At 41.3% G+C, this 16,573-nt stretch overlaps 1 protein-coding gene across 1 annotated transcript; it reads left to right on the top strand.

Annotated features, from left to right (window-relative positions):
- On the top strand, positions 1-12,259 carry LOC139648105 (purine nucleoside phosphorylase-like). Its single transcript, XM_071524171.1, has 6 exons — positions 1-20; positions 2,850-2,976; positions 3,066-3,203; positions 8,401-8,576; positions 10,907-11,097; positions 12,063-12,259. Exons 1-6 carry the CDS (start codon positions 1-3, stop codon positions 12,257-12,259), a joined length of 849 nt encoding a protein of 282 aa, XP_071380272.1.
- The last annotated feature ends 4,314 nt before the right edge of the window (positions 12,260-16,573 follow it).

The following is a 16,573-nucleotide window of genomic DNA, read 5'->3' on the forward strand; positions in this document are numbered from 1 at the left end:
ATGAACACATGCTGCTGTAAGTACGATCCTCAAGAGCGAGGCCCACACTGTCAACTACTAAATATAAGGCATTGACAGAAACTGGCCACTGCAGTATTTAGGAGAGAGACAGAGAGGCAAAACAAGTAGATTAGACAGCCTCCTACTCCTGGCTGTTTGACCAGGCTCACTGAGCATTAGGTCATGTTGGTCTCTAGTTTTTCTTTTCATTAAGCAGGATTTTTTTGCCTTTTCTGGCCTTTTTTTTCTCTTTCTCTTTCTACCTCTCTCTCATTCTTGCTCCAACTGTTCCCAGCCCTGTGTGTCTGTTTGGTAGGAGGCTCTGCCAACCTGTGTAGTTTGAGTCGAATAGAAAAGGAATAGGCTACATTATGGATGATTTTAATCGGTCGGTCCTAGTCTAGGTCAGAAAAGGTAGGCTACAGCCAGGAAACACAATGTCAGGAAAAGACAAGACAGGTTATATGGATCTTCTTCACGTTTTCAAAAGAGGAAGAAAGGTAAGATATGTTATAGGTTAGTTTAATTAAGTGATTGATTATCCATATCTGGAAAGACAGCAAAAATCAGGCAGCTGTGTGGTGGCGAGTTGACTAACAGGCGGCCAGATGGACACTGGAGTGTTAGCTTGGACTGACACTTGGTTGATAGCTTCATGGTTAGATGCCTACAAGCTACAGCAGTTTTTTTTTAAGCTCAACATCTTCAATATAATATTGGATCACTGTAAACACAATGTTACTATTTCTCTCCAGTCAGCTGGTTAGTCAGTTAGTTAGGCTACTGAATCCTCCCATTCAGGTCTACTTATGTGGGCTGCGGAACATTAAATGCAAAAACTAGTTCTCTTCACATGAAACAACTATATTATTTTCAACTGAAGACATTGTTTCCATTAAACGTGAGAAAATGTTTAAAAATTTAATTTTTAATTTGTGCCTCTGTATATTTTACTATGCTGGTAGACTCCTCCAGCCATTCAGAATGGATTAGGCTTTTCATGGTGATCTTTGATATGGCATTGAAAATATCAGCTTCCTAACAGAAGGACATCACAGGTTAAATAATTTACTTCTTAAAATGAGTTATGCTTAAAGTTCAGTTTCCATATGTAACAAACAAACCAAAGTAGCTCACTATTAGGTTGTAGTAATATAGTGATATAGGTTGTGAAATATATAGAAATATAACTTTTGATTAAATATAACTCTCTGGATCTGGATTATGATAGGATTGGATCTTTTTTTTTTTTTTTTACAGTAAAGAGACAGATGAGGAGTGAGGAGCACATATTGTAGCCTATATCATATACATTTAAAGTTTTATATATTAATTGATAACTGTGTCTGTTCATTTTTTGCAAAACCTGAAATGAACAAGAGAGGAGGAGACAGAGACAAAGAGAGATGAGGGGAGGAGACAAATAAGTGTCAAGAGAAGAATTCAGGTGGCAGGCCTGAGGAGAGAGACAGACAGACTACAATATACTGTATCACTGTTGATCTGTGCAGACTGCTGCTCAAACTGTTTACTATGCTGCTTCATTTACACCCATGTATGTTCATGTCAAATTACACCAGATTGATGCATTTTAAAAATTTCCTCCCGGGGGAGGATACCCCCAGGGTTCACAGTTGTCTTTACAGTGCAATGAAGGGGTTATTTGTGGGGTGATAATGTGGTATGGATCCCCCTCATTCTGAAGTATTTTCACGCTCCTTGATCATTTTTCCAGATTCTATACAGAAAATCTGCTCAATAGCCCTCTTGTAAAAGTCAGCCTGTTGGCAGGAGAATTGTTCACATGTTCTCAACTCTAGTCTCTGTATCAAACACTCAATCTGTGTCAGCCTCATGCCCTTATCTGTACATGAAACAATGCTAATACACGGTAGAAATCTTAACTGAACCGAAGCTACCAACACACAAAAAACAAAACAATCAAATGAACCGGTTTTAGTGCATGTTAAGGTCATGAGTATGATCAGAGCTCTGTTGCGTGCTTCCTGGTTGTGTTTCTGTTGATTCAGGTGATTCACAGGCAGAGTTCCCTTTTTGGTTCTTTCCCTTCACCATACAACATCCCCACACCACACTCATCCCTGCAATGCATTCACTACTGATGTTACAGACTTACATCCTTATTCTCATTTTTGATAATTTACTTATTTAGGTTACAATAAATATGTTGTTGTATTACTTTGAAACGTGTGGTCTCCCTTTTTGTCAAGTCCATTGAGCCTGGGCTGTGACAGTGTCTACATGTTTAGACCCTTTCTGTACTTATGTATGGACTCTGACTTGTTAATGAGAATACGCTGCACATCATTGATTTATCATGCATATTTTCTGTCAATTAATATATTCTGGTTTCTTCATATCCCCATGTAATTTTAATTGTTATACATACCAATAATAATGCGGTAATCCATACTTTTCCCCCATCGTTTCATTTGTGCTTTCTACCTAAGATCTTAGTAATGGAATTGTCAGTTGTGTATGTTTTTATTACCCACATTTGGTATATTCTTTATATTTGTTTATATTCTATTTTTCTGATGTAGTCTGTTTTTCTTTTCTGTACCCTGTTGATGCCCTGTTGCTTTTCTGTAACCCAGTTTCCCCAGGGATCAACAAAGTTTCATCTTAACATCTATGCGTCAGTCTAACTGGCTGTGTGTGTTGAATCCTAATTCTAAATATGAAAATGATGTTGATTAGTATTGATGATTATGATGATGATAATGATTTTTAATGCCATGAAATGCCATTGATTTATCAATATCAGAGACATGATTTGGTATTAACTGAGATGAATCACTATTATTTTCTGTTGTCTTCAGCTACAGTTACGACGACTACAGGGAGACGACAGACTGGCTGCTGTCCCACACAGAGCAGCGTCCTAAAGTGGCCATCATCTGCGGTTCAGGTCTGGGCGGTCTGGGTGACCTGCTGGACAACAAGACTGTGTGTGTGTGTTTGTGTGTTTGAGAGGGGTTAAGAGTGACAGCTAGAGTAAGAGAAAACATATTTTAAGTGTGTGTGTGTGTACCTTACATAAGCATCCTAACGGCTGCTCATATGTCCACTGGGCAGTGCCGGGCCATGAGGGTCAGCTGGTATTCGGGAGTCTGCGGGGTCGTCAGTGTGTCTGCATGCAGGGACGCTTCCACTTCTACGAAGGCTACAACATACACACGGTGAGCTAGTTTAGTCCTGATGAGTGATGACTGCCAAACACAATCCACACTGTGTATATGTAAAGGTTTAATTTTTACATAACATTTTATGTTGCATTGTATCACAATACTTCCGCTAATGTTTCTTATTATTACTGGTACTCTCAGATGAGGTGTGTGTAGTGTTTTGCAAAAAGTGTGATTTAGCATTGCAAACTGAGTGAAGCAGAAGATGTGCTTGTATTTTTGCAGACTTGGTTTAGGGATTTGATACATGACTTTCAGGTTTTAGCGATTGTGTTTCAAGTTCCAGTTTTAGTGTGACAGTTGTGAAAAACTGTAACAGGCAAATCAAAAGGGGATGGGGTTAGACTGTACATCAATCGCAAATGGTGCAGCAATGTGACAGTGTGGGAGCAGCTCTGTCTATCTGATACTGAATTACTATCAGTGTCAGTCAGACATTATTATTTACTAAGGGAGTTTCTACAAATAACATTCACCCTAAAGCCAACACAAAGATTGCCACTGACAACATTTTTAATGTCATTCAGAATTGAAACTCTCCTGATGCCCCAACATAATTTTAGGTGATTTTAATAACTGTAATTTGAAAAAAAAATCACTTAATAATTAATATCAATATGTCACCTGCCCAACTCGTCACAACACAATCCTGGACCCCCGTTATGGGTCCATCAAGGGGGCCTATAAGTTATCATTACCCCCAATTGGCTCATGTGACCACAACACAGTACAGTACAGCTACAGCTCACCTGCAGGCCAGTGCTGAGGAGGGAGAAACCCTGGAAGCAGCTAGTGAAGATTTGTACTGATGACAGTACTGTTGCTCTACAAGGCTGTTTTGATTGCACAGATTGGAACATGTTTCAGGAATCTGCTAGCAATATAGATGAGCTTACTACAGTAGTGAGTGATTACGTTAGAGTTTGTGAAGATACACTGATTCCTAAATTGAAATAGCCAAATTGAAATATAAAGAGATTACTGATGGGGAGCTTGGCAGCAGTAATCTGACAGCTGCTTGGAAGGGCATGAAAACTATGGTTGGGGGCGTCCTGGTGGCTCAGTGGTCTGGGAACTTTGTCGCATGTCGTTCCCCTCTCTCTCTCACAATCTTTAAACTGTCAAATAGAGGCAAAAATGCCCAAAAAATAATCTTTAAAAAAAAGAAAAGAAAGAAAACTATGGTTGGTCTAAATGTTGACTTAACTGATAAACATTGACGGCTGTAATAGTGCAGATGTCGCAGATGAAGTAAAAATACCTTCAATCTGAGGTTTGATAATGGATAATGGGTAATGGATTTTAATGCGCAAAAGGGCAGAGACCACCCCCGAAGTTGAAATTGACATTCAGAGTGTGACTAAGCATCTGGAGGGCCACAAGACTGACGCAAGACTCCTCTTTATTGTCTTTAGTACTATTCAGCCGCACATGCTGGCTGATAAACTGCTGTGTAATCTCTCTGGACAGGAAACTTGTGGAATGGATAACAGACTTTTTGACTAACCAGTCCCAGCAAGTTAGGGTAAAAAGGGTGTTGTCAAAAGCTCGGCTCATCCACTGGTTCTCCTCAGGGCTGCGTCCTCTCTCCTGTACATCCTTTTTTATAAAAAGGACTGTAGGAGTTTGCACAAGGAGACATATTGTTTGTGGAGGACTGTGTGATCATAAGTCTGTTACAGAAAGGCGAATCTGGACACAGGCCGGTAGTGGACGACTTTGTGGAATGGTGTGACACCAATTTCCTCTAGCTGAATGTGCCCAAAACAAAAGACATGGCCATAAACTACAGGAGACCACCTGGGACCCCCTCCCACACTGTGATTAAAAAATCAGGAAATACAGATCAGGGGTCAGCAGCTACAAGTACCTTGGAACAGTGGTGGACAACAAGCTTAAATTTGAGGAGAATACAGATCTAATCTGTAAAAAGGGACAGCACCGACTCTTTCTGAGGAAGATTAACTCTTTTAATGTGAGCAAGACAATCATGTCACTATTGAATCAGTACTTATCTTTCCGTTTTTAGCCTGGTTTGGTAACCTAAATGTGTCTAACAAAGCCAAACTGAACAGGCTGGTTAGGATAACCAGCAAGGTCATTGGAGAGAATCAAACACAGCTAACTGACCTGACAGACAGGTGCTGAGGATGGCGAACACCGCCCACTGCCATGACCATCCTCTCCTGTTTGAGTTGGTGCTCCTTTCCTCAGGCAGGAGCTATAGATCGCCCGACTTGAACAGGCCCAAGAACTCCTTTGTGCCTTATTCTATTACTCTGCTTAACTGCCTCATACGTTTTCTCCACTTCCTTTCTGCTGCTCTACATGTTCTCTTGAGCTCACGGACAGAGTTATTTATCCATGGTGATATTTTGCCATTTAACCTCTTTTTGACCTTGAGTGGGGCCACTTTGTTCAGTGTATTACTCAGATTGTTATTTAAAGCATCAACCATTTCATGTAATGAGCAGTTTAGATGACATCCAGTTCTCTTACAAGCTCTGAGAACTCAAGTTCTGCTGTTGCATCTAGCAACCGCTTTTGAGCAACAATTTCTTTCATGTTCCTGGTTACAATCAAATGCGCATCAAAGAATACACAGTAGTGGTCGGAAACAGAGACATTAGACACTGATACACTGTCAATCATTAACCCTTTCGTCACAACCAGGTCGAGTGTGTTACCATGTTGGTGTGTAGCCTCAGTGACATGTTGAGTTAGTTCTAAACTGTCCAGTAGTTTGGTGAATTCCATAGCCTTCGAATCAGACATATTATTTATGTGAATGTTTAGATCACCATTCAGAATTATTCTATCATATCTGGTGATAATAAGTGATACCAATTCAGGGAATTCTGGGAGAAAAAATGGTAGTTGCCTAGGTGGCCGATAGAGTGTTAAAATAAGTACTGGAGCTTCAACCTTGAGGACAAAGGCCAGATATTCAAAAGACTTAAACTCTCCTAGGTCAGCCTTTGTACAGTTAAACTGATCTGAGTAGATTGCGGCTATTCCACCCCCTCGTCTGCCCTGTCTAACTGACTGATAGAAGTTATAATTTGGAGGACATGCTTCAATAAGTGTAGCATTGCTATTTTCATCTAACCAAGTTTCCGTTAAAAACATGAAATCAAGTTTAAAATTAACAATAAGATCATTAATTAAAAATGATATGTTTGTTAGTGACCTAACATTTAGTAAAGCTAATTTTGAAGTTTTGACAGGGCCTGAACCCGATTTTGAGTATCATTTGTCCCCACATGAACAATGATTTAATTTATTCTTGGATGATCAGACAATATCTGGGGAATTTTATCATTGATGTCACTGACCATTGCGCCTGGGAAACAACATGTTTTCAACATCTTACCGCGAATGTCTCTGATAGCGGAGTCTCCCACAATAAGAGTGAACGGCTCGCTCGCTTGATCTGATGGGGGGGCCACGGTTTAGTCCTTTGACTGAGTGAACTTTTTTTGGTCTTTCTCCATCTGTGCGCACCATAATCCGTCCTTGTTCTCTTTTGTGCAACTGGTCAGCAGTGCCTTCTTTTTCAATTTCTAATTCATGCAGATATTGTAATGGTTCAAACCTGTTCTCCAGTCGTAAGGTTGATGGTGACTGCAGTCTCTGATTTTTTGCATCTTTAGTTGGCCGTCTGCTGGTGCAGGTGCCCGGTGTCGAATGAGCTGGCTTCCTTAGCTGTGTTCCAAGCTGGACTATGGTTCTGCTTTTATTCTTGGGCTTTGCGCCAAACTTGTGCCAGCAGTTAGTATTCTCTATTCTCAGAGGGCTTTCCTTGTACTGGCTCAGTTTTACCAAACTTTGGAAAAGTTATAGTATCATTTATACACAATTCTTCATTTGGAGCCTGTTTAGCTGTGCTAGGTTGTATCAGCTCACTGATAGGAGACATTTGTAGTGTGTCATGAAGTTCTCCAGCTTTTTCCAATGCGAGAATCCTGGTTTCAAGTACAGCGATCTTCTGTAACAGTCGAAAACAGTCCGTGCATCTTGAAGACTCTGATCTGAGGGGAGCCATGTGTTATCCACACACCACACTGCAGTTAACTATCTGGAAAAAAGTTTGAAAATAAGTGATCACGACGTCTGATCACTTTAATCCTGTAGAATTTGTCATTAACAGGAACCCCCACTCATAGTTTTGAGCAGTGCAGCAGGAAAAACAGGAAAATATTGCCAAAAATAGATAAGCAGACAGAGAGCGTCTGATCGGGCAGAAAGCAGGAAGCAGGAAGATATTAAACTTGAACTTGTGGCACTAGCTCACAAACTTTGTCTCATGTCATACTTTTACTTTCCTTGGTGTATTCCTTGGTCTGTTTTCTCTCTGTGTGATGTGTGAAAACTAGCTTAGCGCCAGTTATGTGCTTGCCAGCTGAGATTGGGCAAATAATGTAATAAAATCAAGTCACCAAAAATAGCTAACAACAAGTTAAAGGACCAGTCTGACTTGTTGGAAGCTTGGCCCATTTATCACCTTACATAATATGTGAGGAGAGGATTGGCACCATCTGTGTCTCTGATAGTTAGCTTTGTCTGGTGCGCATGCTAACGTTTTAGCAAGTGAAAAAATTTGAACTTGTAGCAGCTCAAAGCTGGATAGTTAATTTTAATGACATGCATGCAAACACGCCAGGCTTGATTAGAGGATTGGTGAAACAGACATTTGACAAAAAAGGCACTTTCAATGGCAGAGGATCTCTCTTCCTGCAAGACTTTGAGTGGAACTTTTTTTGTTGACACAGGAAGAGAGAGAAAGTAGCCAGAAAGCTAAAGTTTTTTGGACTGTTGATTCGTAATGGACTTCTCTAATAATACAGTTTGAGATTTTGTTTTCAGAAGTTATGAACATAAGTTGGTAAAAGCCAATACCAACGTCGCATTATAAGTTGATTCCTCTCCAAGTATGATGCATTTCTCCCTCTACTGTCTAAAACTAAGAACTGAATTTTGTGGAAGCGTCCCTTCCAGGAATTGAAATCGGGTATCCTGATTGAGAGTCTGCAATCTAACTCCCTGCGGTACACTTTCACCCACGAGACCCACAGACCGACACTGCAATACATAGAGCCCCTGCTGGCTAAAAAATCATAAATCCATCATAACAATCTTTAAAAACGACAATGGCATCTGTCTCTCAAGCATGACATGTTTCTTTCTCCAGGTGACATACCTGGTGCGAGTGTTCTTCCTGCTGGGCGTGGAAACTCTGATCGTGACGAACGCAGCTGGAGGGGTCAATGGCAGCTTCAACGTTGGTGACATCATGCTCATTAAAGACCACATCAACATGCCAGGCTTTGCCGGGCAGAACCCGCTGTGTGGGCACAATGATGAGAGGTAGAGCGCACACACACACACACACACACACACACATAGGATTAGACATACTAATTATTTTGCATGGCATACAATTACATACACTCTCTCACTCTCGCATCAATTCAACAAGATCAACAATCAGTAGGATCTTTACATATGAACTTTTTCAAAGATAGTAGCTAGCAGATATAGCTTCAAATGTTTTCGCTAGCAACATTGATTCATGTCGGACTTCAAACATTGTTCATAATGCAGGTTGCCAAGAGGGACTCTCGCCCCTTGTGTGTTCGGTGTCTCAGCCAAGGACACGCTGAGGCGGCTCTCTGTCCCATTTTTTTTGTAACGACTGCACCAGCCTTCCAGTTGGAGTTATCCGCCATCATGAGGAACTATTTAGTTTTCTGACGAGCTGCTCTCATACTGCCGAATGGCCTACAGGTGCTCTGGATGAGGCTGACGAAGAGGAAGACATTGATTTATTACCTTTGGGTGTCGCTGCACACCTTTCCCCGCCTCTCTCTCAGCATTCGTGCCAGGGAGAGCAGGAAGAGAAACCACTAAGCTACCTGCGGGACTACCACACCGCCCAGTGGGGCTCTGAAGACGAGGGCGACGGAGAAGAGCTGAGTGAGGAACCATACATGGCAGCCCAACAGGTTTTGCTAAAGATTATACGACTTCTTCTTCTGGAGCAGGTTGTCAAAAAAATTAGGGATTCCTTGCTCAGACCACGAACCATTGGCTGGAGCGTATTTTACCGTGGCTGTGGCACTGTCTGTGCATCAGTCTTGCCTCATTTTTTCTCCCAATAATCAGAGAGTAACTTGGGGCCTAATCCTGTTTTCAGCCTAAGGTTATAGAGGCTGGATTTAGATCTGCGGTCATTGTCCTCTCTGCCTTTCATTCTCCTCCTTTTCAGTTGGATGAGGGGGAGCAGTTACACATCCTGTGTCCTGTGCATGGCTCTCGGTTGTTCTAATCAGCTAACCACTGCAGGGCAGGTGCCCCTAGAGAGCCTTAGGGCAGATTCTATCAGGGTTGTGGCTGCTTCTTGGGCATTGTTACAAGGCATTCCATTGGAGGATGTGTGTGCTGCTGCCTCTTGGGCTGCCCTACACACCTTTATTGAATTTTACATCCTTGATATGACAGCCTCTTCATTGGCATATTCTATTCTGAATGCTGCCAAATGTTAGCTGTCTACTCAGGTAATAAGTTAGCCCTGTTTTCTACTTACATCAGTTGCAGGTAACAAATTACCAGATGTTCTAACTAATTCTATTAGACTACTTGATATTTACTAGTAGAGCGGTGAGCCTGTGAGTGGTATGCTTTGTTACTTGCATGTTATTCATATGGTCAGGTAGTCTTCAACCTGTGAGGTAATGCCTGTATGCTATGAGGGTAGATTGTTATTGTTTGTCAAATCGAGGCTTGTTTGCCATGACCATCCCATCAATTATGGGTGTTATTTTGGCTGGGCTGTGCCTGCTTTCGGGCCTGCAGTAGTTACCAGCAGTGCTAACCATCGTGATCAGTGAGGGTTGGGCGTATACAGTATGGCAATAGTACAAACTCGAGTTCAAGAGTTCATACTTCAGGCCTCACTGACACTCACAGGAGCTGAATGATGTGCCAGAGGAAGACAGTCAGTGACAGTATAGCGCCTGGGCGGGCTGAGTGACGAACTCCCTGGGTGGTCCTATCACAGCCTGTCAAGGTCAAGGTAAGACTTGGTTGGGTGAAAATGGCTTATTGCTTTATTCAGTGGTGCTGCATGGAGACAGCAGAAGGCAATAGTACGAATCTCGTTCTCATTCATAAAAACCAGGGTTGTAGCACAACCCCAACATTTAGTTGCACCAGTACCACTGCTCCTGTCCAAGTACAAGCACGTGTACTCAATTTTGAACACTGAATGTTACAGGAGATAATTTTAACATCATCAAATAGCATTAAGCCGGGGCGCCCTGGTGGCTCACCGAGCAGGGCGCGTACCATTTGGCTCAGGCCTTCCCGTAGCAACCCGGGTTCAAATCTGACCCATGGTCCTTTGCTGCATGTCCTCCCCTCGCTCTTTCTCCCATACCTTCCTGTCTCTCTCTCACTATATCTCTCAAATAAAGCATAAAATGCCAAAAATAAAATCTTTAAAAAAAAAAAAAATAGCATTAAGCCAGCACTTTGCTCTTGATATCAGTGGACCTCATGGACGCAAAGCAGGAATACTTTTACCTGACGCCAGCCCCATGTCAGTATCCATGCAGCAAGCATGTGACAAGTGGGACTTGTACAGTGGCCACACCTGTATCTTATTGACTATTCTGTACCATTCCTTCACTCCTCAGGTTTGGAGTGCGTTTCCTTTGCACGTCAGATGCATATGACCGTGATCTGATTGCTCTGGCCAAGCAGACAGCAGAGGAGCAGGGCTGCAGCACCTTCCTACAGCAAGGGGTTTACTGCATGGTGGCTGGACCAACATTCGAGACCGTTGCAGAGTGCAGAGTGCTGCAGCTTCTGGGAGCTGACGCTGTGGGTTAGTATGGATCCCTCATGCCCACATAAAGGGAGATTGGCACAGTAGGGGCAACTTCTCAACAATACAGCAGTCATACTGTATGTAGACAATCGCAACTGCACAGCATACTGGCCACACTTGCATTCATGCAGTTAAGGTCTTATTCAGGTGAAGCTGTTTACATACACTTTTGATGCCCTACAGTATATTAGTAGAATATTTTTTGGATGAAATAGACAGAACAGATAAAACAGTCTGCCAGCAAGAGTATAAAAAGGTGCAGCTGCCAGCTACCCCCTACCTCTTTGACTGAGCAATAGTAGGTTACTTTTGATGCAGGGGAAAGAAATGACGATCCCAACAGTAATAGTAATACTGCTCACTGCCATGTTTTGTTGATATCAAAACCAATAATGCGATGCAAGCCTGAGTTTGCACAGACAGTGAAAACAGTAAGATGTTTCCATGCCACAGTAACCTTTTTTAATCTGGGAGTAATCAGGTATCTTAACTAGGTTTCTCATAATCAGAGTAAGAGCTATAAATGAGTTATGACATTTGCATGTGTCAACCCAAAGAACATCTTAAGAGCATCTGTATCAGTGTTTGTGATAACGAATGAAAGGGTTTTAACAGTAGCACTAAGTAACAGTAACAATTGTAAAATTTCAACCATCAACCTCAACATTGTGAGTATTGCTGTTAACGGCATAGAAACAGATGCTGCTTTGAATAAATAATCATGATGGCATAGCCAAATGGAAAAAAAGTATACGTTTGGTGATTCATTTCTCTATATATAATAAACAATTGTGTGAAGGTGGAGGAAAATTGTGACCTAAAAGTTGCTCAGGCTTCAGGACACATCCAAAATGTCCCTTTGTGTCTAAAAGTCATGTAAGCACACCTATAACACACTAAATTGGAGTTTCTGAACATTCTGACCCTCCCTCTCTCCCTTTGTCTCTCTTTCCTCTGTCTAGGTATGAGTACAGTCCCGGAGGTGGTCGTGGCTCGTCACTGTGGCCTGCGTGTCTTGGGCCTGTCCCTTATCACCAACAAGGTGGTGACAGATTATGCCAGTGAGGAGAAGACAAACCATGACAAGGTGCTGGAGACCACCCGTCGCCGAACCCAGGACCTCCAGAGGCTTGTGAGCCACCTCATAGCCAAGATCTAGCAGCTTCTGGTCTTCATCTAAGATCTGCTGGGAAAAAAATGGGATGGGATTCAACCAAAGCAATTAATTCAGTGGTCAAGTCAATCAAAGAAAGGCAATTTACAGCTTCATGGTAAAGTCACCTTTGAAAATAAGATGCTGGGCAAATAATGAGTTATCCAAGCTGGGGTGGACAAGTAAATATTTATTTTGTTTACAATTTGGCTAAAATCTGTAGTTAGCAAGGGAGATGAATTCAATTTTCTCCCTCCCCTCAAAGAGGTAGTAGGAAGTAGAGAGCAGAGCAAAGGCAAACTGCATGTATTGTATTGCATGTGCAACTTTGCAAAATGAAAGCAATATTTGGATACATCCTCGAGCGTTTGATCAGCAACTCTTTTACCACCACTTTCTAGTGCTATTACAACATGGCTTTCACAAACAAGGAAATGTGGGGGAAAAAAAGACTTTAATCAATTTGAAAGTCCACACATGAGATGACGGGTGTCTCTAAAATGTGTTTAGAAATATGTGGGTGACGGATTGACTTTTGCTGCGTATTTGCTTGAATCTCAGCCCTCGTCTGGGGCAGTGTGGTCTGCTGGCTAAGATCTTGACTTATATTTATACCATTCCCTTATTTAAAATGGCCTTATATCCATATATCCAAGATCATGTATCAATGAAAAGATGTTGCCATTGCAGAACTCCCACCACTGTGCGTCTATCCTGCCTTAGTACTGCAGTGTTGTTGGGATTTTCTCAGTCATTCCTGTTAGAGCTGGAGTGACAGCACAGCAAGCATGTAAAGGGACTTCTAAATGGGACTAATTTGATGGCAACACCTGGATATTCTAGTGTACAGTATCTAAATAATGTCCTTACTTTATGCTTATGGTTGGTCTTGAGGTTAAAGGCATACTGAGCAGGATCTTCCCCTTTGAAATAGCATAAACCCATCCAAAAATGATCCTACTCAATCATTAGTTATGGCCCAGTGCTATTCCATGACAGTGTGTGTCTGCACTTCTGCCTGGATTTTGTTATTTCTGAATGTTCGGGATGTTTCTGGGCATCAACCTTTTGGCAGCAGGTGTGTACGCCTGCAACCAAAACCACTGCTGAATCCTTTTATATCTAAAAGCTATGCTGCTACGGTAGCTGTTGCAAACTCTAACACAGAGTAACTGGAGTTCTGCTCACAGCTAGTGTGTATCGTGAGCTGGCAGCTAGCTACCTTAGTGTAGCTTCTTTGTAGTAGAAAAGCTGATAGGTAAGCTTACCAGCACCTACCAGTCCAACAGAAAACAGGCCAACTATGCATTGCTCTTCATCCTCTTCCTCTCCTTCAGTACTCACCAACGGGTGAAAGCCAACCCTAGATGCACTCTTGTTTTGGAACAAGCCTTACTTGCTTGGCGTTTAGCCTCGCTGTACATTTTTTGTACTTTTTATATTGTTTTTCCCACGACACCACCGAGGTCATCTCGAGGCAAATTCAGGTCAGGCAGTCAGTCAGACAGGGACGAGAAGTGAGATGATACGCTTCGTCAGATGGCCTCTAGAGGGCGTCTTTGAGTGCGAGATGTGTTTCCCATACAGAGGCACAAAATCAAGTTGGTCAGTGTATAGAAATTGATCAAAATCGATCTCTGATGCGCCTGACGTGCGCATAACGTCAAGTTTGTCATATGGAGATGCACAGACAGCAGACCAGCAGCATTGTATTCAATCCAGTCTGCCGGTGTGAAAACAAAAGTGAAACTTAGCATTCCACAATCAGCCTTCATTTTAACTGTTTGATTTGTGTTCTTTTAATGCAATCCACGTTGTCTATTTTCTTTTATTTGCATATTCTTGTATTTTTACTTGATTTACTTTCAATGCAGTTTTTGTTTGTTCTTATATATGTTATATATATTGTTATTTTTTTATTTGTTTGCTTTCTATTGATGTAAAGCACTTTGAGCTGCATGTTGTCTATGAAAGGTGATATTTTTTTAATTTGTTTGCTTTCTATCGATGTAAAGCACTTTGAGCTGCATGTTGTGTATGAAAGGTGCTATACAAGGTTATTATCATAGCATAGCATAGAGGTTATTTAATCAGGTTTTACTTTATAGGGATTATAGGGCCATCCAGACTTGCCAAGCCTGACAACCATTGCACATGTGTCCTCTGTGCTTATGCTGTCAAAGAAAATGTGTGCACATATTTCATATTTCATTGAACTATATGTAGTGCAAGAATTAGGTCTACTTGAAAGGGAAAGTGTATCTCTTACCAGTAGCACATGGAGGGTGGAAAGTGCCAAAAGTAAGGAGGAGGAAGCCAAGATTAAGAAAATCTCTCACCAACGCCTGCACCAAGCCTACATAACCTTTTTTTAATGCATAGTCCACATAATAGTAATAGCGTTATGTTATTATCCAGCTGTGCACATTTAACAGTAGGCGGATTTTCTGAATGAGTTCTCTTGCTAGTCACAAGCAGAGAGTAAAGCGGGGAGCGTCTGAGGAACCTTTTATAGATACCTAGCACTAACAGAGCGAGCATCACACCTCCGAGGCACTTCCCTCCCTTCTGCTAACAACTTTTCTGGGGGATACCCTCATACCGTTATTCTAGTTCCTATGGCTGCTGTTAGATTGCTGAGTGCTCCTTTTATTCTTGGTAAATTTCATATCCACATTGGTGCCAAAATAATAATTTAATTTTGCTTATGTATAGCGTAGCTATCCTTATGAGTTATCAAGTGTAGCGCTGACGTTCCAGGTAGGCGTTTCAGTGACTGGAGCTCTTGCATGTTGAACCTTTTCACACCTCATACACTCGCGTGCACACAGACCATAGGCTTAATGGAAACGAAGGTGCAGGATATTCTCTGTACTCTTGTATTCTTCATCATTCATTCAGTTTGTTTGTGATATGGGACATTCACTATCACAACCACGTATGTCATCAATCACCTAGCATGCCAATCATATCCCAACCTCATCCCAAACTGGACTCTGCCTTGTGTTTGACACCTCTAGCATTTTGATTAGTCAAAATGTAATGAGAGATATCTAAAATTAGCATTTTGACTATACTAGTCATGATGTAATGAGAGATATCTAAAATTAGCAATTTGACTAGTCATTATGTAAAAAAAGATATCTTAAATTTGCATTTTGACTAGTCATAATGTAATAAAACATATCTTAAATTTGCATTTTGACTAGTCATAATATAATAAAAGATATCTTAAATTTGCATTTTGGTTGGTCATATGAGAGATATCATAAATGCTAATTTACAATATCTCTCATTACATCATGACTAGCCAAAATGCTACTTTAAAATATTTCAGATATCTGTAATGAGAACTAGGCTACTGGAACTACCACTACTAGGCCTGTACTGCTGCAGCAGCTGTAGTAGTAGCAGCAGCAGTGTTGTTGCTTATCACTACTGACTAATACCACCCGGCTTAAATGTACTACTGCTGCAGCAGCAGGAGCAGCAACGGCAGCACCCACCACATTCCCTACCCCTGGTGCAGCCCCTGGTAAAGCTCTTACTGTGGATAAGATAAGATAGCACTTAGCCTATTATGTACAACTTTATTTCTATTTGGAGTAGGCTTGTAGATGCATGCATTTACAAGTCAAAGTTTTCAAGAATGTATGTAAATAAATCCGAGAAATTGTGTGGCTGAGCTCAGAAAAGAAATACAAAATAATACATGTATATGAATAGAGTTAAGCTGTCCAAGTAGTCTATTTTGTCCAACAATGTCTGATAGGAAATAATTGCAATATTTGTGTGAAGAATTCCCTGTAAGTCTCCTTTTTCCACGGCCATCACACACTCACCTCCTTTCTGATTGTCTTTCCCAATTGCGCAATCCTTATAAGCAGCTTGGATGCGCGGGGCGTTAACACACACCCAGGGGGTCGCTGTGAATGGGGGAAGCAAGAGGTTGTCGCGTCTGACAATCTCGATTAAATCTGGATCTTCAGTTTAACAATTTATTGTGTTTTTGCTTTCTTCAATGTAGGAATTAATTTTTTGAATGAATATTTTTTTTTATTTACGTGTCATGTCACTTAGGTGGCCCATCCCCCAATTAAGATTGACCCCCTGTGGACATGAGTATGTAATGACAAGCCAAGGCAGGTTTTCTCTGCAGAATTTATTCAGTTTAATCATTAAAACATTTAAGAAGGCACATTTATGAACACTAGCATTACAAAACATAAATACACAAAGAGCTACTCTGGGTTGTATTTTTGGCTTGAACATAGCAATTAAGGTATTGGATAGATTAGATAACACATAACTGAGGCATCA

Source organism: Centroberyx affinis, unplaced genomic scaffold, assembly GCF_046629955.1.
Source record: "Centroberyx affinis isolate AG114_WGS23_722 - 3 ecotype Tasmania unplaced genomic scaffold, CSIRO-AGI_Caff_v1 ptg000103l_1, whole genome shotgun sequence".
In the NCBI taxonomy this organism is placed as follows: Eukaryota; Metazoa; Chordata; class Actinopteri; order Beryciformes; family Berycidae; genus Centroberyx; species Centroberyx affinis.